Source organism: Salmo trutta, chromosome 3, assembly GCF_901001165.1.
Source record: "Salmo trutta chromosome 3, fSalTru1.1, whole genome shotgun sequence".
NCBI classification, from domain to species: Eukaryota; Metazoa; Chordata; class Actinopteri; order Salmoniformes; family Salmonidae; genus Salmo; species Salmo trutta.
The window spans coordinates 74,555,157-74,579,915 of record NC_042959.1 but is presented as its reverse complement, the minus strand read 5'-3'; the positions used below and the strand labels follow the sequence as shown (position 1 = coordinate 74,579,915).

The 24,759-nt window shown below is 44.8% G+C and overlaps 1 protein-coding gene across 2 annotated transcripts; it reads left to right on the top strand.

The window, feature by feature from the left end:
• Positions 1–4,185: 4,185 nt before the first annotated feature.
• LOC115189463 (histone-lysine N-methyltransferase SETDB1-B-like) lies at positions 4,186–19,085 on the top strand. Of its 2 annotated transcripts, none has more exons than XM_029748089.1 (25): positions 4,186–4,290; positions 5,315–5,518; positions 5,732–5,901; positions 6,208–6,251; positions 6,720–6,825; positions 6,981–7,154; positions 7,423–7,627; positions 7,937–8,010; positions 8,186–8,376; positions 8,506–8,635; positions 8,961–9,114; positions 9,235–9,378; positions 9,562–9,892; positions 10,027–10,288; positions 11,359–11,449; positions 11,611–11,727; positions 11,811–11,980; positions 15,382–15,639; positions 15,796–15,957; positions 16,506–16,678; positions 16,916–16,935; positions 17,101–17,225; positions 17,566–17,819; positions 18,512–18,600; positions 18,798–19,085. In XM_029748089.1, exons 1-25 carry the CDS (start codon positions 4,274–4,276, stop codon positions 18,913–18,915), a joined length of 3,783 nt encoding a protein of 1,260 aa, XP_029603949.1. In that variant the 5' UTR covers positions 4,186–4,273; the 3' UTR covers positions 18,916–19,085. The 2 variants fall into 2 exon arrangements, with proteins under 2 accessions (XP_029603949.1, XP_029603941.1); XM_029748081.1 differs by having other exon boundaries at positions 17,101–17,240.
• Positions 19,086–24,759: the final 5,674 nt, after the last annotated feature.

Below are 24,759 nucleotides of genomic sequence, written 5' to 3'. Positions count from 1 at the left end.
GTGACGATCAGGCCATAACTGAGATTAGAACAGCCAGCAGGACTCAGTCCAGGCAACAGACAGGGCTCTGGACCTCCCCAGGAGGCAACAACAACCAGCAGGAGGGGCAGGAGGCAGGACTAGGGGTACAGCACGTGGAATGATGCCTACCCTGTGGAGGAAACGTAGACTTGGAAACGTTGACTTGGGTGGAAGGGAGAAACAAAGCAAACAACTGTCAATCTGTGGTTAAACAAACCCATGACTGTACATTAGACCTCTGCGCCTGTGTGTTCGTCCATAGGGATGTATATGTATATACAGTAAGGAGAGGAGACATTGTAGCTGTGTTGTGTGTTAGTGTTTTGCTGAGGTGTTTAAACACTGTAATGCACCTTCACCTTCCTATAGATATACCATTACCTGACACAGGTGTGAGTACACGTGTCCTCTGCATGCTGAAGCCCATAGAATAGCTGGCCTACAGTAGAGTGGATTGGGTTGGGTGGTAGGGACATTGGGGGATAAATTAGGGGCCATTGAGTAGGACTCCTAGCAGAGAGAGAGAGAGAGAGAGAGAGCCATAGAATATAGAATTTAGACTTAGTTTGACAACAAAACAATCAAAATGAAAGAAAAGCTGATCAGGACAAAATAAAGGTAGAGGAATTGAAAAAGGATATGATGCCTTGGTGGCAATTCAGTTGAGACGGTGGTGGAAACTGATCCTGACCAAAAAGATGCAGATTGCCTCCTGTACTCTGATGCCACTAGAGAGACACTCACACAAGTGGAGAGTACATCAACCCTATGCAAATAAGAGAGAGAGAGAGCGAGAGAGAGAGAGAGAGAGAGAGAGAGAGAGAAAGAGAGAGAGAGAGAGAGAGAGAGAGAGAGAGAGAGACAGCAGAGAGAGAGAGCAGAGAGAGAGAGAGGGGAGAGGAGAGAGAGAGCAGAGAGAGAGAGCAAAGAGAGAACGAGAGAGAGAGGGGGCTGGACCCTGAGCAGTATGGTCCAGAGGGAAAGGCATTGAAGCGAGAGGAGATTCACACAACTTAACTTAAACTGAACAGGAAAACAGATCCTAACACGACGTAGATAGAGAGAAGACTAAAGAGACGTCTTCTAGAGAAGCATAGACAGCATGAAGACCCTTCATTAGAACAAGCTACGATTCTAGGTTGTTAGAACAAGTAGATAGACACAAAAGCAAGGACGGACGAGAGAGAGAGAGAAAGTTTGGATTCCAGTGTTGTCCAACACCAAGCAGCAAAGGACACTTTAAAAAAAAGTTTTCTACCTATATATTTTTTTACCTTTGTCAGTCTGCATCAGTCTCATTTGAATACGATAAGTCATGGACCCTCCTCTCCTGCCGGTGGCCAGGATGGAGGTGGACGTGGACCTGGGATTTGCCCTCTTCTTTGTCTTCCTACTCTGTTCCTTCCTGCTGTTCACCATAGTGCGCTGTGCCCAGATGGTCCTGAACCCCTACAGCGCCATCTCTGTCGCCGCATACCAGAATACGGAGGAACAAACTGAGGAGTGACCTCACTCCATACTGGGCAGGAAATAATGTGAGCATAGTGGAAGAACCCTAGCCCGACTGTGGCTAGTGTGCTGAAGGTGGGAAGTTTGGTTTCGTAGTTAAACTTGTGGGAATCAAGAGGAGCAGAAAGCACATGAAGGGAGTGGTTCTTAAACGTTTGGAGAATTCATCAGTCCACAGATCTGGAGATGAACATCACACACCATGATAACCTGGAAAACAGGAGCAAATGGGACCATGAGGATTTCAAATTGTTACAGTACAGTTTGTTTAGGCAATGTGCTTTTGGGAAAGTCTACAGTTGTCAGCATGTCATGGACCAGAGTCAGATAAACGTAGGAATGACCAACATTTTAGTTTTTGTATTGCTAATCAGCCACTGTCATATTCATATCTGCTTTCCATTAAAACAAATAGGCTATGCCATGAGAGAAAATGACATGACAATAAAAAGCATACTTAAATGTCTGTTTAATTTGTGATGTTTTTACAATATGCAGTCTAGGTTATAATAATAATAATTGATTACATTTCCATAGCGCTTTCCATAGAGTCTCAAAGCACTTGAAGAGCAAAAAACAAACTAGCAATATAATATAATATCATGACAGGTCAAGCAATAGAGGCCAAGTCTTTGAAAGCTGCAACTTCTGAAGGTGGAAAGGGTCAATTCATGGCTTGAGTATAGGGAGCTGGTCAGAGGATGGTCAATGATTTCATGTCATTTTGAATAAACATAATGCACCTTAATTGCCAATAATTAGTGAGAGTTAAGAGTAAGGGATGAGGTAATGGGAAGAACACAACCATTGAAGAAGGAGCCTACAAGTATTCCAGTCTGACTGTAAGCAGAGCATTGGTGGAGGGAAAGTGGTCCAGTTTATTTCTTTTCCGGAGATATGATGATGCAATAGCGTAAGAATTGCGCTGTTAAGATCAGAGATTTGTTTCCTGGGTATACACCTTTGTTCGAGGTGTTCATACCTATGTCTCCTGATTACAAACCAAGTAATATTACTTCTAGGTCTTCATGCACTCTTGAGAATCTTGATGATCTCTAAATGGAGTCAGACAGCAGTGGTGAGCACTCTGGGGTTGAGCCAGTCCAGGATTACCTGCAGCGACAGAGCGGGCGCTTCGAGTCACACGGCCCGGGGCTCAGCCTGTGGTGGGCTTTGTTCTACGGAGCAGGGTACCGCTAAAAGGGGTGATCAGTGGGGTAGTGTTGAGTGTAGAGGTGGATCAAATGAACAGGAATATTCCTAGTGTTTGTGACGCCCGCTGTTTGGTGAGACGTAGACCTGGTGGCAATGGAGAGACTGACAATACCCTGTCAGTTTTGTTGAGCTTTGACACAGTTTCTACCTCATAAGGTCTGGTTAGGTTATATTTGATATTCTGCGAGGGCCTGTTTCAAACCCACTTTGGTGCTTTAAGTGCCAAAGATTCGGACACATTGCAGCAGTGTGCAGAAGGGAGATCCCACGATGTGAAAAATGTGCAGGAGGGTAGTCAGAGGGAGTGTACAGTTGGCATAGAGAAAGCACTGTCTGTCAATTGTGGGGATTCCCATGCAGCTGTGGATCCGAAGTGCCCTGTGAAAGGGAGACAGGTTGAGATTGCCAGAGTTCAAGTGGGTCAGAAAGTTTCCTATGCTGAGGCAGTGAAGAGAGTAGAGGATAGCCCAATAGCGAGTGAGTCGACTGGGAGGCCACCAGTGAGTAGGCCTGAAGAGAGAGAGCAAGAGAAGATGAGTTTTAGAAAGGTTGGATTTATTGCGTAATATGGTGGTGATCAACTGCACTGATAGAGTGGAAAACCCAACACCTCTTTGGCCGCCTTTCCTTCCAGTTCTCTGCTGCCAGTGACTGGAACGAATTGCAAAAATATCTAAAGCTGGAGACTTACATTTCCCTCACTAACTTTAAAGATCAGCTATCTGAGCAGCTAACCGATCGCTGCAGCTGTACATAGTCCATCTGTAAATAGACCACCCAATCTACCTACCTAACCACCATATTGTTTTTATTTACTTTTCCGCTCTTTTGCACACCAGTATCTCTACTTGCACATCATCATCTGCTCATCTACAACTCCAGTGTTAATCTGCTAAATTGTAATTATTTCGCTACTATGGCCTATTTATTGCCTTACCTCCTCACACCATTTGCACACACTGTATATAGACTTTCTTTTTTCTATTGTATTATTGACTGTATGTTTGTTTATTCCATGTGTAACTCTGTGTTGTTGTTTGTGTCGCACTGCTTTGCTTTATCTTGGCCAGGTCGCAGTTGCAAATGAGAACTTGATCTCAACTAGCTTACCTGGTTAAATAATGGTGAAATATATATATATTTATATTTTAAATCACAAAAGATAGATAGTAGTTGGAGCAGCAGAGAAATATTTGCGTGTCAGAGATTTTAGTGCAGAAGATCTACAGGAAGTTTTGAGAGAAGTGTTCCATCCGACCAGGCTGACAGCCTGCTGTAGGATCGTTTAGGGCCAAAGTAGTGGGATGGGCTGATGGTTTTTGGGGATAGTGTATAGTAGGGTTTGATGGTGCAAAATACATTTTACCCCATTCCCCTTTTTTGATCAAAATGTGCAATCCGCATTCCGACCTGCTAAGGGCAGCAATTCGCAACACAGCGTCTAGTCTGCCGGAAAGCCACAGGAAGAAGAAGTTGTATGCGGGGTATAGTGAGTGGTCTGTAGTTTTCTAGCTGAATGACTGGATAAATGGACAATAATGATGGGTGAGTTGATTAACTTCCAATAAAAATTGTCTCGATTCATAAACAGTTTTTAGTTGCAGATGCATTATACGGTGAGCGGATATAGATTTAGAGAAGGCAACTACAAAAGACTGAACTGCTTGTTAGCATAGCTAGCTAGTCTGCCTCCCCAGCTCAGTAACGTTAGCTTGCTAGCGAGGTAACTTTCGAGTTGGCAAGATTGCTTGAATAAACTCAACTTGTCCGATAAATGAAGATCCACTGTGATTATGTGCACAAAACCACTTACTTTAAAAATTGCATTCCCCCAGGAATTTTATTTAAAGCTACTAGAGTACAATATTTCTGACTGCTAAACGTGTCTTCTCCGCGTACCGCTGTGCGCTAACCTTTTGCCGATGTGACGTTTGGTAGTTGTAGTTTAAATTGTTCACTAAGTGTCTTCCCCCCTATGTTAGTATGATATACAAATGGTGTAAAATGTTTTTGATTGCAATGGCTTTCTTTCCAAATAACGAGTTTCAAATGTTTATTTGGATCTTCTAAGATTAGTTAAATCCGTTTATTTTAGAATCTTCAAGACTACAACTACCACGAGCACTGTCGATGTCCCTGCACAATGGTCCCTCATTTCAAAACAATGCGACGATCACATGAAATTGAAAACACTTCCAATGCATGACCTTTGTTACAATATAAACTACCTAGGGTGATATTTTAAACAGCTTGTACAGGTGAATTTTAGTTCCAACGTGTTTAATCGGCCCTGAAACTAAAACAAGGTTCAGAATACCGTGTAGTTGGCTAGCTAGCTAGTTAGCTAACACTAGCTTGATCAGTAACAATGTAATCTTAACTAAGTGTATAAAATCTCTCTCGCTTTCTTTGCCTCATCTTCACTCCGTCCTTCCTCTCTCTGCCTCCTCCCCTTCTACGCTACTCCCGTTGCTTTCTTACTCTCCCTCCCTGTATGTCTCAACCCCGGTCTCTCCATCGTTCTCTCTGCCTGGCCCCGTTCCATTTCTCTCACTCCTGTCTCCCCCAGGATGGAGGTGGAGGGCTGGGACTCTGGTCTGGAGGAGGAGCTGGGTGTGTCTCTGGAGGAGCTGAGTAAGTGGATTGAGGAGGAGGTGGAGAGGAGTGAGGCAGTCCGCCAGAGGAAGGCCCAGCTGGCTGAGCTCAAAGAATGGGTGGAGCAGAAAGAGAAGGAAGAGGAGGTGGTGGACAAACTCTTCAACAATGCCAACCAGTGAGTGTGTGTGTGGGGATGATGTTTTGTTTCTTTCTTTCTCAGGTCCATAGTAGAGTGGAAGACTTTAGGTGTGTGTGCGTGTGTGCGTGTGCGCGCGTGCGTGCGTGTCTGTCTCAGGTCTATAGAAGAATGTGAGGTCCGGCTTACTGTAAAATAGGAATGGTGTCTGTTAACGTCTGTGTGATTCTCTCCATTGTGTGTGTGGTTCAGGTCCATAGTGGAGTGTGAGGCTCTGGTGAAGTCCACCTACAGTAAAATGGGTCTGGTCTACAAGGAGAGCTCTTCAGAGGATGAGGGGGGAGTGGGAGGGGTTCAGTCCTCTGATGTCATAGAAATTGACGATGATGATGACGATGATGATGTCATCGCTGTGGGCTTACGTACGTACTGACACTTCCTCCCAGTGAGCTAAACAACATGTTTACCAAAGAAAACCTGTCCAGAGGGGCAGCTCCAGGATCAGACAGTACTTTTACTGTTGTTTTATTTCTTTACTTACCTACACACACACACACACCTTTTTTTTCGCACTATTGGTTAGAGCCTGTAAGTAAGCATTTCACTGTAAGGTCTACACCTGTTGTATTCGGCGCATGTGACAAATAAACTTTGATTTGATTTGAAGACACAGGAGTGAATGTCTAACCTGGGTTCTTTTCTCTCTTCTCTGACCTCTTTCCTCTCAGTGGTTCCACCCAAGAAACCTGGGATACCTATTCAGGATGCAATGGTGAGAACAAATAATGAGTCACACACACACACACACACACACACACACACACACACACACACACACACACACACACACACACACACACACACACACACACTTGTGTTAATTGAATGTGTATTAATTGACCCTGTTATCTGCAGCTTTCCAGTGTTCCTCCCAGCCAGTGTTGAAGCTTGTCTCTCTCCCTTCGCTGTCTCTCTCTCTCCCTTCGCTGTCTCTCTCTCTCCCTTCGCTGTCTCTCTCTCTCCCTTCGCTGTCTCTCTCTCTCCTGCTCCCTCCGTCTCTCTCTCTCTCCCGCCCTGTCTCTCTCTCTTCCACATACATACATACATACATACAAACAAACAAACAAACAAACACTGGTGGTAGTTAAAATTCAGAAAGAAGTTTGAACAATATCCATATGTATGTGTTAATTGTGTTTGAACAATATCCATATGTATGTGTTAATTGTGTGTCCTGTAGTTTAAGGAGGCGTCGGCAGCTCTCCAGCGTTCCTCCCAGCAGGTGTTGAAGCTGGCCCAGACAGTCAACAAGAACTCTTCTTCCGGGCCTGCTATACAACAGCCAGGTAATGGCACCAATGTGCAATTCTATATGTCTGTGATTGATGTATACCTCCGGGTCACTAGGTGGCGTTCTCTCTTCAGTGTTGCCCATGATGGCAGTGTCTTTGTGTGTGTACATACTGCACAAACGTTCACGTGCGTTTTGTATTTTGTGTAGGTGGCCCAGTGCCCATGCCAGCGGTGTTTGTGTCCCAGGCCACGCCCAGGAACACACCCACCCAGCCTAACCCCTCCCTGAAGGATGATGAAATCAGACTGGAGATGAGTCTTCTGGGAAAGAAGCGCACCAAGACCTGGCACAGCGGAATGCTCATCGCCATCAACCCTGTCGGTGAGACGCATACACACACACCTCCACACACACACCTCCACACACCCATCTCCACACACACACCTCTCCACACACACACACACACACACACCTCTCCACACACACACCTCTCCACACACACACACACACACACACCTCTCCACACACACACACACACACACACACCTCTCCACACACACACACACACCTCTCCACGCACACGCACACCTCCACACACACACACCTATGCAAATGGTGAAGTTTGACATTGAATGTGTGTGTTTTGTAGGTAATGGTTACAGTAAGTACAAGGTGAAGTTTGAGAACAAGGGGAAGAGTCTACTGTCTGGAAACCACATAGCGTTTCACTATCACCCCACCCTGGAGAGGCTATACGTGGGGGCCAGGGTGGTCGCCAAGTACAAGGACGGCAACCAGGTCTGGCTCTACGCTGGCATCGTGGCAGAGATGCCCAACAACAAGAACCGCATGAGGTGAGAAGCTGTGTGTGTGTGAGCATGTTTCAAATATCCTCTGTGTGTTTGGTGAAGGGTTGTGCAGCTGTTTCAGATATCCTCTGTGTGTTTGGTGAAGGGTTGTGAAGCTGTTTCAGATATCCTCTGTGTGTTTGGTGAAGGGTTGTGAAGCTGTTTCAGATATCCTCTGTGTGTTTGGTGAAGGGTTGTGAAGCTGTTTCAGATATCCTCTGTGTGTTTGGTGAAGGGTTGTGCAGCTGTTTCAGATATCCTGTGTGTTTGGTGAAGGGTTGTGAAGCTGTTTGAACCGTTGTCTGTGTGTTTCAGGTTCCTGATCTTCTTTGACGACGGTTATGCCTCCTACGTGACCCTGCCTGAGCTCTACCCTGTCTGCAGACCAAGTCAGAACCCTCCTTTCTGTTTTCATGTCCTCTCCTTTCATAATGCTCTCTTTTCTCCTATCAATCTGGTTTTGGGATGTGACCTCCGCTTACCCTCTTCACATCTTCTCTCCCCTCTGCCTCTCCCCCATTGTCTTCTCTCCTCTTCCTCTCCCCATCATATTTTCTCCCCCAGTGAAGCGTACATGGGAGGACATAGAGGATGCATCGTGTAAAGACTTCATAGAGGAGTATATAACGTCATACCCCAACAGGCCCATGGTGCTGCTGAAGGCAGGCCAGGTCATCAAGACAGAGTGGGAGGGGACGTGGTGGAGGAGCAGAGTGGAGGAGGTGGACGGCAGCCTCGTCAAGATCCTCTTCCTGGTATGATGACATCATCACTGGGATTTGATTACCAGCAAACTTTATTTATAGTCTGATTTAACATGACGGTCGCAGCATATGTTATACACTGGGATGGTTTAGTTTCTGGTTTGTTTTTTTCTCCTTCAGGATGACAAGCGTAGTGAGTGGATCTACCGTGGTTCAACTAGGCTGGAGCCCATGTTCAACCTGAAGACCAACTGTGCCAACACCCAGGAGAAGAAGATGGCTGGCCAGCAGAGGACGCGCCCCAGCATGGGTAACACTCACTCTAGTCAATCAATCAATGAATATATGAACAAACAAACCAATCACTTAACCAATCAATCCATCTTTAATAACCCAGCGGGACCACATGTTATACTGTACATGACGGAACCTTGACCTGTTGGATAACTCTAATCTCTACTTCATTGTGATGAACCTTGACCTGTTGGATAACTCTAATCTCTACTTCATTGTGATGAACCTTGACCTGTTGGATAACTCTAATCTCTACTTCATTGTGATGAACCTTGACCTGTTGGATAACTCTAATCTCTACTTCATTGTGATGTCGGTAACCACTTTCTCTCTCTCTGTAGGAGCATTGAGGACCAAGGGCCCCGTGGTCCAGTATCACAGTGGGGGGAACACCACAACCCCCAGCGGGACCCCCACTAAATCCCCCCATCCCCTCTCCCCACCCTCCTCCATCCCTCCTACACCCTCCCAGCTCAATCAGCCTGCACGAACAGAGTGAGTATCACACACACACACAGTGTAAATCTTGTGACATTCCTTGAAAATTGACATTCTCTCCCCTCTCGCTGCTACATTTACCCCTTTTCTCCCTGATTCCCCCCCCCCCCCCAACAGTCCTAAGTATCAGATGGCTAAGAAGAGTACTTCTCCATACATTCCCACGCCAGGAGGCTCTCGCACTGGATTGGCCAGTAATAGCCACGCCCCTAAAGCCATGCAGCCCCAACCTTCAACTGGCTCTCCCGGAAACTCATCCAGGTGAGAGAGGGGACAGGAAATGTATGATCATAAAATAATCATTAAATCTGCGTTAATTAGTTCCCTTCTCCTACTGCTATTGAACATAATCTCTTACTAAAGAGCCACACTCACAAATATGCAGTTTTACAGGAATCTATTCGTAACTCTACTTCACTCTCGCACCCCCCCCCCCCCCTCCAGAATGTATGTCCTTCAGACGGGCAACATCCAGACTCTCACGTCCCTACAGCCTATCCAACACCAGCAGCAGTCTCTGCCCCCTCCTCCCCAAGCCCCTCCCACCGCACCTGCAGTGACCCCATACACCATCAGTAACGACCGGATTCCCCACGAGACCTCGTACCGCGCCCCCACAGACCGCATCTTCTACCTGCCTCACACCTGCCAGCCTGCTTGTCTCAACCGTATCCGGCCCTCCAGACCAGATATGCACCGGGGCAGGAACCCCCTGCTCACCCCTCTACTGTACGAGTTCAGACGCATGACGGGGCGACGGAGAGTCAACCGCAAGGTAAACACAGAAAAAGAGCTTTGAGAAGTATTTTATCTTTGAGGAAGCAGGATTTGGATTATTATAGGGGGGACAGATTTTAGTATTAACTATCTTTCACCCCCCCCTCTCTCTCTCCCCAACCCCCCCGTTAGATGTCGTTCCATGTGATCTACAAGTCTCCTTGTGGGCTGTGTCTGCGCAGCATGGCGGAGATCCAGCGCTACCTGTTCCAGACACGCTGTGACTTCATCTTCCTGGAGATGTTCTGCTTGGACCCCTATGTCCTGGTCGACCGGCGCTTCCAGCCCCAGAAGCCTTACTACTACATTCGAGACATCACCAACGGCCGCGAGGACATTCCCCTGTCCTGCGTCAACGAGATCGACATCACACCGCCCCCCGACGTGGCCTACAGTGAGGAGAGGGATTTCTCAATCAGTATATAGGCCTTGAGTTACTATAGAGGCCTCAATCAAACGATTACCCATCAGAGCGCTAGGTCTTCCTGTATAGTACGGGCCAATGGGGGAGCACTAGCTACACAACACGTAAGGAAAGGGGGATTCCTAGTCAGTTGTACAACTGAAATGTGTCTTCCGCATTTAACCCAACCCCTCTGAATCAGAGAGGTGCGGGGGGGCTGATTTAACCCAACCCCTCTGAATCAGAGAGGTGCGGGGGGCTGATTTAACCCAACCCCTCTGAATCAGAGAGGTGCGGGGGGCTGATTTAACCCAACCCCTCTGAATCAGAGAGGTGCGGGGGGGCTGATTTAACCCAACCCCTCTGAATCAGAGAGGTGCGGGGGGCTGATTTAACCCAACCCCTCTGAATCAGAGAGGTGCGGGGGGCTGATTTAACCCAACCCCTCTGAATCAGAGAGGTGCGGGGGGGCTGATTTAACCCAACCCCTCTGAATCAGAGAGGTGCGGGGGGGCTGATTTAACCCAACCCCTCTGAATCAGAGAGGTGCGGGGGGCTGATTTAACCCAACCCCTCTGAATCAGAGAGGTGCGGGGGGCTGATTTAACCCAACCCCTCTGAATCAGAGAGGTGTGGGGGGGCTGATTTAACCCAACCCCTCTGAATCAGAGAGGTGTGGGGGGGCTGATTTAACCCAACCCCTCTGAATCAGAGAGGTGTGGGGGGCTGATTTAACCCAACCCCTCTGAATCAGAGAGGTGCGGGGGGGCTGCTATAATCGGACATTCCACGTCTTCGGCGCCCGGGGAACAGTGGGTTAACTGCCTTGCTCAAGGGCAGAACGGCAGAGTTTTACCTTGTCAGCTCAGGGATTCGATCTAGCAACCTTTCGGTTACTTGCCCAACACTCTAACCACTAGGCTACCTGGAATAGGGAGTCACTTGATACTCAGTTGAGATGAAGTCATAGAACTGGAACATTGGGATGAGTGGGATTAGTTTTATTCTATGGTGAAGAATTCCTGAAGACGTCAGTGACTGATGGATGTCTGTGTTCCCAGGTAAGGAGCGTATCCCTGAAGACGGAGTGTTCATCAACACCAGTCCAGACTTCCTGGTGGGCTGTGACTGTACCGACGGCTGCAGGGACAAGTCAGTACTATGACTCTTGACCTTCCTGTGACCCCCTCATCTGGGCTCTGTCTTCTGCATGGCTTCCACTACATAGATTTCACCTGTCCAATTGTTAAATCAGGGATTAACTCATTTAGTCAATTGAAAGTGTTGAAATGGGGATTGTGTGTGTTGTGCAGGTCCAAGTGTTCGTGTCACCAGCTGACCCTGCAGGCCACAGCCTGTACCCCTGGTGCACAGATCAACCACACGGCTGGATACACACAAAAGAGACTGGAGGAGTGTTTGCCCACCGGGTGAGAGACGCACACAGACAACACAGACACAAACACAGACATCCCTCTTACTAATCTCCCCCCTCTCCGTCCTTCCCTCTCAGGATTTATGAGTGTAATAAGCGTTGTAAGTGCTGCAGTCAGATGTGTACTAACCGTCTGGTGCAGCACGGTCTGCAGGTGAGGCTGCAGCTCTTTAAGACCCAGAACAAAGGCTGGGGCATCCGCTGTCTGGACGACGTGGCCAAGGGATCCTTCGTCTGTATCTACGCCGGTACGTCACTAGGTGGTGTGGAGGAGGAGACAGAACAGTGTTATAGCAGGCGTTACACAGGGATAACAGAATGTACCGGTATTCACATTGCATTACATGTAGGAAGTGGACTGCATAATAAGACTTGTCATAAGCATTCATAACAGCACATGGCTCCTTGTCAGTGTATGTAATTGTTTAAATGCCTACAGATGAATGCAGAATGAATACTAACGTAGAAAGTCTTGCCCTATTTCCTTTACTTCACTTATTTTCTCTCTCGCTCTCGCTCTCCTCCCCTCACATCTCAATTTAATTCAGGGCTTTAATGACATGGGAAACATGTTTACATTGCCAAAGCAAGTGAAATAGATAATAAACAAAAGTAAAATCAACAATTAACAGTAAACATTACAGTTTTAGAGGATTAGAGACATTTGAAATATCATATTATGGCTATCTACAGTGTTATAACTGTATAACGTAAATATGGCTTGTATTTACAATGTTTGTTTTTCACTGGATGCCCTTTTCTTGTGGCAACAGGTCACAAATCTTTCTGCTGTGGTGTCTCACTGTGGTATTTCACCTAATAGATATGGGAGTTTATCCACATTTGATTTGTTTTAAAATACTTTGTGGGTCTGTGTAATCTGAGGGAAATATGTGTCTCTCTATGGTCATTCATTTGGCAAGAGGTTAGGAAGTGCAGCTCAGTGTGCACATAGGCAGACCTGGCTCTCAAGAGAAGACAGGCTATGGTGCCCTCTCTCAATAGCAAGGCTATGCTCACTGATTCTGTACATAGTCAAAGCTTTTCTTAATTTTTGGTCAGTCACAGTGGTCAGGTATTCTGCCCCTTGTACTCTCTGTTTAGTGCCAAATGGCATTCAAGTTTGCTGTTTTTTTGTTAATTATTTCCAATGAGTCAAGTAATTATCTTTTTGTTTTCTCATGATTTGGTTGGGTCTAATTGTGTTGTTGTCCTTGGGGTTTGTGAACAGAGCCCGAAAACCAGCTTTCTTAGGGGACTCTTGTCTAAGTTAATCTTCCTTTTAGCTGGTTGTAGAATTGAATGGCTCTTTTCTGGATTTTGATCATTAGCGGGTATCGGCATAATTTCGCTTCTGCATGCATTATTTGGATGAGTCTCAATTTGGTGTTTGTCCCATTTTGTGAATTCTTGGTTTGTGAGCGTACCCCAGACCTCACAACCATAAAGGGCAATGGGTTCTATAACTGATTCAAGTATTTTTAGACCGGTCCTAATTGGGATGTTGAATTTTATGTTCCTTTTGATGCTGTTGAAGGCCCTTCTTGCCTTGTCTCTCAGTTTGTTCACAGCTTTGTGGAAGTTACCTGTGGTGCTGATGTTTAGGCCGAGGTATGTATTGTTTTTTTTGGTGTGCTAGAGCTACAGTGTCTAGGTAGAATTTGTCTTTGTGGTCCTGGCGTCTGGACTTTTTTTGGAACAACATTTTTATATAACTGAGATTTACTGTCAGGGCCCAGGTCAGATTCTAGTAGGGTGAGGCCGGGTGCTGCAGACTGCCCTCGCCAATTCGTTGATATATATGTTGAAGAGGGTGGGGCTCAAGCTGCATCCCTGTCTCACCCCACGGCCCTGTGGAAAGAAATGTGTGTGTGTGTATTTTTTGCCAATATTAACTGTACACTTGTTTGTGTACATGGATTTTATAATGTTGTATGTTTTTTTCCCCCCCCCCAACACTGCTTGCCATCAATTTGTATAGCAGACCTTCATGCCAAATTGAGTCTAAAGCTTTTTTGAAATCAACAAAGCATGAGTTTTGGTTAGGGTGTGCAGGGTGAATACGTGGTCTGTCGCAGAGTAATTTGGTAAAAAGCCTATTTGACGTTTGCTCAGTACATTGTTTTTATTGAAGAAATGTACGAGTCTGCTGTCAATGATATTGCCGAGGATTTTCACAAGGTTGCTGTTGATGTGTATCCCACAATAGTTATTGGGGTAAAATTTGTCTCCACTTTTGTGGATTGGGGTAATGAGTCCATGGTTCCAAATATTGGGGAAGATGCCAGAGCTGTGGATGATGTTTTAGTATAGCCAGTTGGAATTCGTGGTCTGTATATTTTATCATTTCATTTAGGATACCATCAACACCACAGGCCTTTTTGGGTTGGAGGGTTTTTATTTTGTCCTGTAGTTCATTCAATGTAATTGGAGAATCCAGTGAGTTCTGGTAGTCTTTAAAAGCTGATTCTAAGATTTGTGATTGATCGTGTATGTGTTTTTGCTGTTTGTTCTTTGTTATAGGGCCGAAAAGATTGGAGAAGTGGTTTATCCATACATCTCCATTTTGGATAGATTATGCTTTGTGGTGTTTGTTTTTGTGTTCCAATTTTCCCAGAAGTGGTTAGATTCTATGGATTCTTCAATTACATTGATCTGATTTCTGACGTGCTGTTCCTTTTTCTGTATTGTTTTAGTGATTTACCATAGTGAAGGCGTAGACTCAGGTTTTCTAGGTCTCTATATTTTTGGTTGGACAGGTTTCTCAATTTCTTTCTTAGGTTTTTGCGTTCTTCATCAAACCGTTTGTTATTGCTTTGAATTTTCTTTGGTTGTCTGCTTGAGACTTTTTTTCTACATTTTTTTTTTTTTTCTACTGCCAAGGGATGAGCTGTAGGTGTACCTACCATAGGAGTCTCTTCGTAGCCTACCATTGACTATGTACAGACCCAGCATGCGACAGAGCTGCAGGAGTTGGGACCCATTTTTGTTGGTTGATCTGTCATAGTTGTGTCTAGGGGGGCATATTTGGGAGGGAATACTGTCACCTCCAGGTAGGTGTTTGTCCCCCTGTGTGCTGAGAGTGTCAGGTTCCTGTCCAGTTCTGGCATTTAGGTCACCACAGACTAGTACATGTCCCTGGGCCTGGAAATGGTTGATCTCCCCCTCTAGGATGGAGAAGCTGTCATCATTGGGTGATTCTATTGGGGGTATATAGGTAGCACACATGAGGACATTTGTCTCTGTTGGGATAGTTTCCTTATTAATTTCTGGCCAGGTGTAAATTGTTCCTCTTTTGACTGATTTAATAGAGTGCATTAGCTCAGCGATAGTAACCTAGAGGGCAACCAGCGGGTTTGTCTCCTCTATACCATTTTTCTTGACGATTACAATGTCTGTATTTCCACATTATTTGTAGTCTGGGTTCCTGTTCTTTAGACCAAAGGCAGATGACCTCAGACCTTGTATATTCCAGGATGAGATAGTAAAACCTTTGTGTTCCATAGTGTCTAGTGTTGTTTTCGTGTGGTTTTGTCTCTCTCCTCTTCTCTCTCCCTCCCTCCCTCTCTTCTCTCTCTCCTCTCTCTCCTCCCTCTCTTCTCTCTCCCTCTCCTCTCTCTCACTCTCTCCTCCCTCTCTCCTCTCCCAGGTAAGATTCTGACAGATGACTTTGCTGACAAGGAGGGTCTGGAGATGGGTGATGAGTACTTTGCTAACCTGGACCACATAGAGAGTGTGGAGAACTTCAAGGAAGGGTATGAGAGTGAGGCCCACTGTTCAGACAGTGACGGGAGCGGGGTGGACATGTCCAGGCTGAAGAACCCCCCCTCGTCCTCCCTGGCTTTGCAGAACAAGAGCCTTCCCAAACCCCCCCAGAGAACCAATGCTGCCAACCCCGCTGGCAAAGGTGAGGGGTCACAGTTTAGTAGTCTAGAAAGAGTCTGGCTTTTACTTTTGACCAGAGCCAAAGTAGTACACTATATAGGGATTATGGTGCCATTTAGGACTCACCTAGTCTGAAATGACACCTTTTGCCGTTTTACGACTTCCTTCTCTCCATCAGCGCGGGGTGCTGGTGGCGACTCCTCTAAGGATGGGGATAGTGATGAAGAGTCGAACAACGACAAAAGTTCAGACGACACGTTTGTGAAGGACCCCTACTACAGCTCCAGCTCTGTGTGGAGGAGCTACACCACCCGACGCCAGGCCAAGGGCGTCAAGGAAGGTGTGTGTGCACTTAACCGAACCCTCAGTTGTAACGCTGGGACTGCAGTAGGAAGTTATTTTAAAGGCCCAGTGCAGTCAAAAATGTGATATATATATATTTCCACACTGAGGTTGGTGTAAGAGCTTTTTGAAAAGACCGCCTGCAATGTCAGCCTGTAATGTCAGCCTGTTGAGGTGGGATGGAGTTTTGTCCTGCCTGATGACATCACCAGGCGGTAAATGAGTTAATAAGAAAGTGTTCCAAACATCTGTCTAATAACAGCTAGTTATCTGTTTCCCCCTGCCCACTTGCCAGGATCAACTGGGGATCCTTAATAAATACACAAATACTCCCAGACAGTCCTAGCAAGGTTCATGCTTGCGAAATTTCCATTTTCTAGAAACTTTTATTCAATTTTTTACTATTTTAATTGAAAACAATCACAGTAACATACTTCATTGTTACCCAGATATATTTGATATTGAGAAAAACAGCTTCATTGAACCTTTTTACATGTAGCAGCGTGATGTAAAATGCTATTTATTTGATCTGTCCCCCCCATCCAGGGAGCCAGGACAGTAAGGATGGGATGAGTGTGTCAGTGGGGGGAAAGGAGGACAGGAAGCCGCCCCCCATGCCAGAGGAGAGTGGGAAGAGTAAAGTAGCGTCCTGGCTCACCAACCAACCCTCTAACTCCCAGGCCACCGTTAAGATGGAGGGACTGAAGATAGAGAAGAAGGTAAGGGAGAGGGAGGGGGAGAGTAGTCCATATCCATCTTAGCTATTTTGTGTAGATCCGCTTACATATATTAGGAGAATTTGATCAGCCTCGATCTCTTGCTTTCATCTCCTGGTGTTCTGATTGGACACCCTCTCATGTAATGATTGATTCCTTCTCATGTTTATTAATTAGTGATTTGTGTTCCGGTGCTCTGGTTGGATATTGATACACCTTCTCCTATGTTCTCTGTTCCAGGAGCCCGGGGACCAGAAAAGGTACGTAATGAATGATTATGAAATGTAATTTCAACCTATTTAACTCTGGCTTGGCCCTTTTAGGCCTGTGTTGCACAATATCAATGTACTTGGTAAAATGTGCCATATGAATAACATTTGATAACGTTGAGTGAGTCTAAGTGTGTGTTTTTGCGCCCTCTGCAGTCAACAATCAGTGAAGACGGAGGGAGGGAAGAGACAGGATGTGATGACGCTGTCGGACAGTGATGACGTCCAGACCATCAGCTCTGGATCTGATGACAACAAGGAGAGAGAGAAACGCACACAGGGTGAAGATGGGGGAGGTAGGGAGAGGAGAGGATGGGGAGAAGAGGAAGGCAGAAGGGAAATGCACACGGGGAGAAGGGAAGGCGGAGGAAAACATGCACCGGTTTAGGAGGAAATTGTAGGGAGAAGGAGGAGAGGTAGGGGTTGAGGGGGCAGGAGGGAAGAAGAAGAATGGGGGAGGGGAAAACACATGCAAGGTGAGGAGAGAGGGAAGTTGGGGCTGTGGGTTCATAGACCTCTCTGCTTTATCAGGTATTGCCAGACCTGTTCATGTGGTGCTTCTCCCTGAATTGACCCTTTCTCTTCTCCCCTTCATCCTCCTCTCCTTGCCTCCTGTCTCAGGTGCGGTGAAGAGGCAGGTGGCTGTGAAGTCCACACGAGGCATTGCTCTGAAGAACTCCCATGGCCTGATGGTGAAGACTGGAGGGGCTGGGATAGGGCCAGGGGGAGGCCCGGGGGGGCACGGAGGGGCACAGGGTAAGGGTGGGGACGGGGGAGACAGTGGACCTAAAAACACACGGCTGTTCTTCGATGGCGAGGAGTCCTGCTACATCATCGACGCCAAGCTGGAGGGCAACCTGGGACGCTACCTCAACGTGAGTGTAATATGTGTGTGTCACTTTCTATTAGCCGGTAATAGCTGGCTTTTGTCTGATTCAAAAATAAATGCATAAAAAAGCTGATAAATAAAATTACCGCCGGCCAATAGAAAAAATCCCAGTGCAAAGTTTTTGCCTTTTCATTGATGGAAATACTGTCGATGGAAATACAGTTGACTGGTCACGCTTATCGGTTTATAGGGACATTTTGCATAATTTAGTGGAATGTAATTGGCTCGTGTGTACAGTATATTGGTTATGCATCTTATTTATCACACGCATACAGATACAGAGTCTTTTAGTGGAAAATCTGTCAGATAGCGGAAGAGCTGCTGCTGCAGCATCTTGTGCTGTTTTCAAGACACCTGGGAACTCGTAAAAATACAAGGTCAAATCATGACGTTCGTGAACTTCAGGTTGGAAAGTCGGAGCTCTAGAAAGAGACCTGAGTTGGATGACCATTCATAACAATTTTTCCGAATTGGACCTAGTTTTTTCTCCAGTTCCCATTTATCTTGAACTCACTGAAGTCAGAGATTTCCGAGTTCCCAGTTGATTTGAACGCTGGCATCAAACAGAAACAGAAGGCATGTTTCATCAGCGCGCAGCATTTCAGTTTGCAATGGAGACAATATGCATTTTGACAAAGGGAATGAAGCTCTCTCTCCTCTCATCTCTCCCCCTTACAGCATAGCTGCAGTGCTAACCTGTTTGTCCAGAATGTGTTTGTAGACACACATGATCTGCGTTTCCCCTGGGTAGCCTTCTTCGCCAGCAAGTGAGTGTTCTGTATTAGACATGGTTACATAGACTTGGTAGAACCCTGTTACTCTGATAAAGAAACATGTATTATTTGAAACGTGGTTTTGTGCTGAGCACTTGTGAATGTTGCCTGTTGACCACTGAGTCATCCACTAACGTGTGTGCGTGTGTGTGCGTGTGTGTGTGTGTGTGTGTGTGTGTGCGTGCGTGCAGGCGTATCCGGGCGGGGACAGAGTTAACGTGGGACTATAACTACGAGGTTGGCAGTGTGGAGGGAAAGGAGCTACTGTGCTGCTGTGGCTCAACAGAGTGCAGAGGAAGACTGCTATAAGAGACCACCCTCTATACCTCCATCTCATCCCTCTATACCTCCATCTCGTCCCTCTATACCTCCATCTCGTCCCTCTATACCTCCATCTCGTCCCTCTATACCTCCATCTCGTCCCTCTATACCTCCATCTCGTCCCTCTATACCTCCATCTCGTCCCTCTATACCTCCATCTCGTCCCTCTATACCTCCATCTCATCCCTCTATACCTCCATCTCATCCCTCTATACCTCCATCTCATCCCTCTATACCTCCATCTCATCCCTCTATACCTCCATCTCATCCCTCTATACCTCCATCTCATCCCTCTATATCTTATCTCGGAGTGCAGAGGGAGTTCTGCTGGAAGAGACCTCTAACTCCGTCTCCTCTCTGAGTGTAGAAGAAGCCTGCTGTAAGGACACACTATGTTAACCTCCCTTACTATGTCATTAGAGAAGATGGGACACCTGCACCCACAAGAGTCTCTGTCCACGTTTCTCTTTTTCCTCCCCCTCACTTTTTTTCTGAATTGTTTGTCTGCCTATTGCTGACATTGTAATTCTTTACTGTTTTGTCTGTATGCCCAGTTGTCTGTATGCCCAGTTGTTTGTATGCCCAGTTGTATTTGACTGTCTGTGAATTCAGACCAAACTGTGCTCTTCTCACAACTGAATAAAATCCTGTTTTCCACACATTCCACATAGTTTTTAATTATGTTTTATACAGAAGAATTTCAGTGTACTGCAGGCCTAGATATCATATGGGCTCATTACAGCTGTAGTAGTGTTTCCCTCAGGAAAGCAGGAAGCCACTTTCATAGACACTGGAGTAGCCTGTTAGTGATGTTGGACTCAGTGTCTGTAGATGAGCCCCTGTGGACGTGTCTCCATACATGTACACTGAGCAAAAATATAAACACAACAATTTCAAAGATTCTACTGTTACAGTTCATATAAGAATCAGTCAATTGAAATAAATGCATTAGGCCATAATGAATGATTTCACATCACTGGGAATACAGATATGCATCTGTTGGTCACAGATACCTAAAAAACAAAAGGTATGGGTGTGGATCAGAAAACCAGTCAGTATCTGGTGTGACCACCATTTGCCTCATGTAGTGCGACACATCTCCTTCGCATAGAGTTGATCAGGCTGTTGATTATTGCCTGTGGAATGTTGTCCTACTCCTCTTCAATGGCTGTGTGAAGTTGCTGGATATTGTGGGAACTGGAACATGCTGTCGATCCAGAGCATCCCAAACATGCTCAATGGGTGACATCTCTGGTGGGTATGCAGGCCATGGAAGAACTGGGACATTTTCAGCTGCCAGGAATTGTGCACAAATCCTTCCGATATGGGACTGCATTATCATGCTGAAACATGAGGTGATGGCAGCAGATGAATGGCACGACAGTGGGCCTCAGGATCTCATCACTGTATCGCTGTGGATTCAAATTGCAATCAATAAAATGCAATTGTGTTTGTTGTCCATAGCTTATGCCTGCCCATACCATCACCCCACCGCCACCATGGGTCTCTACATAAACAAACTGCTCGCCCACACGACGCCATTCAGTTGAAACTGGGATTTATCCGTGAAGAGCACACTTCTCCGGCATGCCAGTGGCCATCGAAGGAGAGTATTTTCCCACTGTAGTCAGTTACTACGCAGAACCACAGTCAGGTCAAGACCCTGGTGAGGACAACGAGCATTGCAGATGAGCTTCCCTGAGATGGTTTCTGACAGTTTGTGCAGAAATTCTTTGGTTGTGCAAACCCACAGTTTCATCAGCTGTCAGGGCGCTGGTCTCAGATGATCCCGCAGGTGAAGAAGCCGGATGTTGAGGTCTTGGGCTGGTGTGGTTACACGTGGTTCTGAGGCTGGTTGGACATACTGTCAAATTCTCCAAAACAACTTTGGAGGCAGCTATGGTAGAGAAATGAACATTAAATTATCTGGTAACAGCACTGGTGGACATTCCTGCAGTCAGCATGCCAATTTGCACACTCCCTCAAAACTTGAGACATCTGTGGCATTGTGTTGTGTGACAAAACGGCCTATTTTAGAGTGGCCTTTTATTGTCCCCAGCACAAGGTGCACCTGTGTAATGAATCAGCTTCTTGATATGCCACACCTGTCAGGTGGATAGATTATCTTGGCAAAGGAGAAATGCTCACTAACAGGAATGTAAACAAATTTGTGCACAAAATTTGAGAGTAATACGTTTTTTGTGCGTATGGAACATTTCAGGGATCTTTTATTTCATGAAACATGAGACCAACGCTTTACATGTTGCGTTTATATTTTTGTTCAGTGTATATTGGTGTAAGCAGTACCTGTAACTGGGCTATAGGCTTGGCTGATGTTGGTGATGATGTTTGTGTGAACCAGGGTGGTGTCAGTATTGAATGGTCCTGCAGTGTTACTTAAACTAGAAAAGACACCTTTGGTCTCAACACCGGGGAGAAACAGTATCATTAATTTGTGAGCATTGTTGAGAAAGGTATTCTATGCTCCCATTGCTATAAGAAATAGCAGGTACTTTTTTTGCAAGACAAGGTGACAGATGAGACTTCTGAACATCTGTTTGTTTTACCTGTGTAGGCCCAGCCCTAACTTGTGTGCTCTCTGTCACCTCTGGCCGCATTGCAAATGGCCCAACAAAAAACAATATGGATGTATGATCTCTGTGGTAACTTGTAACTGTTTAGGGTGAACTCTCAACACTGTATGCAAGAAGGTTTTATTGTCTTTAGGAATTCAGCTATCTACTGTACTTGGCACACCCCCCTCAGGCCATCATAAATAGATGGAACCCCCTTCCTAGAGGATGTTTGCTGGTCCGATCTCATTGGATGTCTTATTTTTATAATCTTTGGTTTTGTCTGGGGATTGGTCAACAATTGATTTTGAATATTAACAAGTCAGATCTGGTATGCATGGAATTAAAGTCATTTCTTCTTCCTCTTATCTTGTATCCGGCCATAGAAAAAGGTTGCTTGAAAATGCTTCTCTCTCTTAGGTTAGCCAATAGGCCTGTGGCCTTGCGGATCTGATTAGTTCATGCTATGTCTTGTAAATTAACCTTAGTATCAGCATGCCTAGAATTATGCTTTGTTAATGTCAGTACTGCCTTGTAACTTAAACGTTATGCCTTGTAACTTGTAACTTAAACGTTATGCCTTGTAAGGGAATCTACAATGTTCCATACATTTGCCATAAGTATTTGCCACTCATTGATTAATCTTAGTCAGCTAAACTCACAATGATTGGACATGGTTTTAATATAAAATTAAATGGAGTCAGATGGTCAGATTTATTAAATGTAGATTGTTAAATATTATTCAGCACTACACCTGCTTTCTCTCTCTAGCTCCACCTCTCTCTCTGGCTGTCATCCTGGTTCCCATGGCAGACAGTTCTGCCGCTTGTACTGCGAGCATGGGGAGCAAAACAAACGTCAGTTGACCCTTATTTCAACCAATGAAAACAAATCTCTTGTTCATAGTCAGACATACTGTATGTTTGCAACCTGAATTCTCTCTCTTCAGCTCCTCCACCTCTCCCTCACTAGCTCTTACTCTGGCCCCAATGGTGGACAGTTCTGCAGCTGCTTGGGTCGAAAAACCATCAATAAACATTAAGGTAATCAATTCATCAGTGTAATGTTATACTGTGTATAATGCTTTTTAAAAATGCATTGCCATCAAATGTTTAGAAACAACCTGGGCAAGAATCACGAGCAAAAACATGTTATTTACAGCAATATAAACTCTCCATGTAGGAAGAAACCTTGGGAGGAACCCGACTGATGGAGGGAGTACTGTATATTCTGTCTGTATATTCTGTTTGTCTGTATATTCTGTTTGTCTGTATATTCTGTCTGTATATTCTGTTGGTCTGTATATTCTGTTTGTCTGTATATTCTGTTGGTCTGTATATTCTGTTGGTCTGTATATTCTGTTTGTCTGTATATTCTGTTTGTCTGTATATTCTGTTTGTCTGTATATTCTGTATATTCTGTTGGTCTGTATATTCTGTTGGTCTGTATATTCTGTTTATCTGTATATTCTGTTGGTCTGTATATTCTGTTTATCTGTATATTCTGTTTGTTGTCTGTATATTTTGTTGGTCTGTATATTCTGTTGGTCTGTATATTCTGTTGGTCTGTATATTCTGTTGGTCTGTATATTCTGTTTGTCTGTATATTCTGTTGGTCTGTATATTCTGTTTGTCTGTATATTCTGTTTGTCTGTATATTCTGTATATTCTGTTGGTCTGTATATTCTGTTGGTCTGTATATTCTGTTTATCTGTATATTCTGTTGGTCTGAATATTCTGTTTATCTGTATATTCTGTTTGTTGTCTGTATATTTTGTTGGTCTGTATATTCTGTTGGTCTGTATATTCTGTTGGTCTGTATATTCTGTTGGTCTGTATATTCTGTTTGTCTGTATATTCTGTTGGTCTGTATATTCTGTTTTGTCTGTATATTCTGTTTGTCAGTTGTTGTGGAAATTCAACACCAGGGACACTTGAAGTCAATCTTAAATGAATCATTATTTATTGTCAGCAAGCTGGAGAGGTCACAGTCAAACTTAGATGCATAAAGTACCGGTTAGAAGTCAGCTCTGTCGGGCCAGACCCATTTGATCTCTTAAATACTGCTTACACAGACAAGTTACATAGGCATGGCTCATAGGGTTGGTTCCTGCATGTGTCTGGCACCGTCTCCTAACTTAACTTATAGGCCATATTCTGGGCGTTCTGACAGATGGTCCTAAGGAGGGGGGTCATGTCGCCCCCCCTCATATCTTTACCAAGCAAAGGCAGGAACCAAGGATTATTTATGACACGAGACAATATGAACATTTTCAAGGCTGTCTCTTCACATAATAACATTTTCTTCACACTGTATATTCTGTTTATTGTCTGTATATTCTGTTTATTGTCTGTATATTCTGTTTATTGTCTGTATATTATGTTTATTGTCTGTATATTATGTTTATTGTCTGTATATTCTGTTTATTGTCTGTATATTATGTTTATTGTCTGTATATTCTGTTTATTGTCTGTATATTATGTTTATTGTCTGTATATTCTGTTTATTGTGGCAGCATCATTTCACACAGTCGAATTCCTGTACATGCAAATGTATTTGAATAAAGGTCATTCTGGAAAGTCTAACACTGATGTACCCCAGACAGACAGTACAGCAATACCAGCAGAGCTACAACACCCCTCATTCTGAAACAATGTCTCTTCAGAACTAGTGTAGTCTACTGGATACAGGGCCTTCAGAAAGTATTCACGCCTCTTGACTTTTTCCACATTTTGTTGTGTTCCAGCCTGAAGAAAACAATTGTTAAATTGAGGTGTTGTCGTCACTGGCCTACACACTATACCCCATAATGTCAAAGTGGAATTATGTTTTTTGAAATGTTAAATGTATTAAAAATGTAAAGCTGCAATGTCTTGAGTCAATATGTATTCAACCATTTTTTATGGCAAACCTAAATTAGTATAGGAGTAAATATGTACTTAACAAATCACATAATAAGTTGCATGGACTATGTGACTACCTCATTTCTGTACCCCATACATACAATTATCTGTAAGGTCCCTCAGTCAAGCAGTGATTTTGAAACACAAATTCAACCACAAAGACCAGGGAGGTTTTCCAATGCCTCGCAAAGAAGAGCACCTATTGGTATATGGGTAAAAAAAAATAAGACATTGAATATCCTTTTGAGCATGGTGATGTTATTAATTACACTTTTGATGGTGTATCAATACACCCAGTCACTAAAGATACAGGTATCCTTCCTAACTCAGTTGCTGGAGAGGAAGAAACTGCTCAG

What these genes read in the sequence shown, in the direction of transcription:
- LOC115189463 (XM_029748081.1), top strand. An exon ending in GCCTGCTATACAACAGCCAG is followed by an intron (nt 6,826 to 6,980) that starts GTAATGGCACCA and finishes TATTTTGTGTAG; the next exon opens with GTGGCCCAGTGCCCATGCCA. An exon ending in GACGGAGAGTCAACCGCAAG is followed by an intron (nt 9,893 to 10,026) that starts GTAAACACAGAA and finishes CCCCCCCGTTAG; the next exon opens with ATGTCGTTCCATGTGATCTA.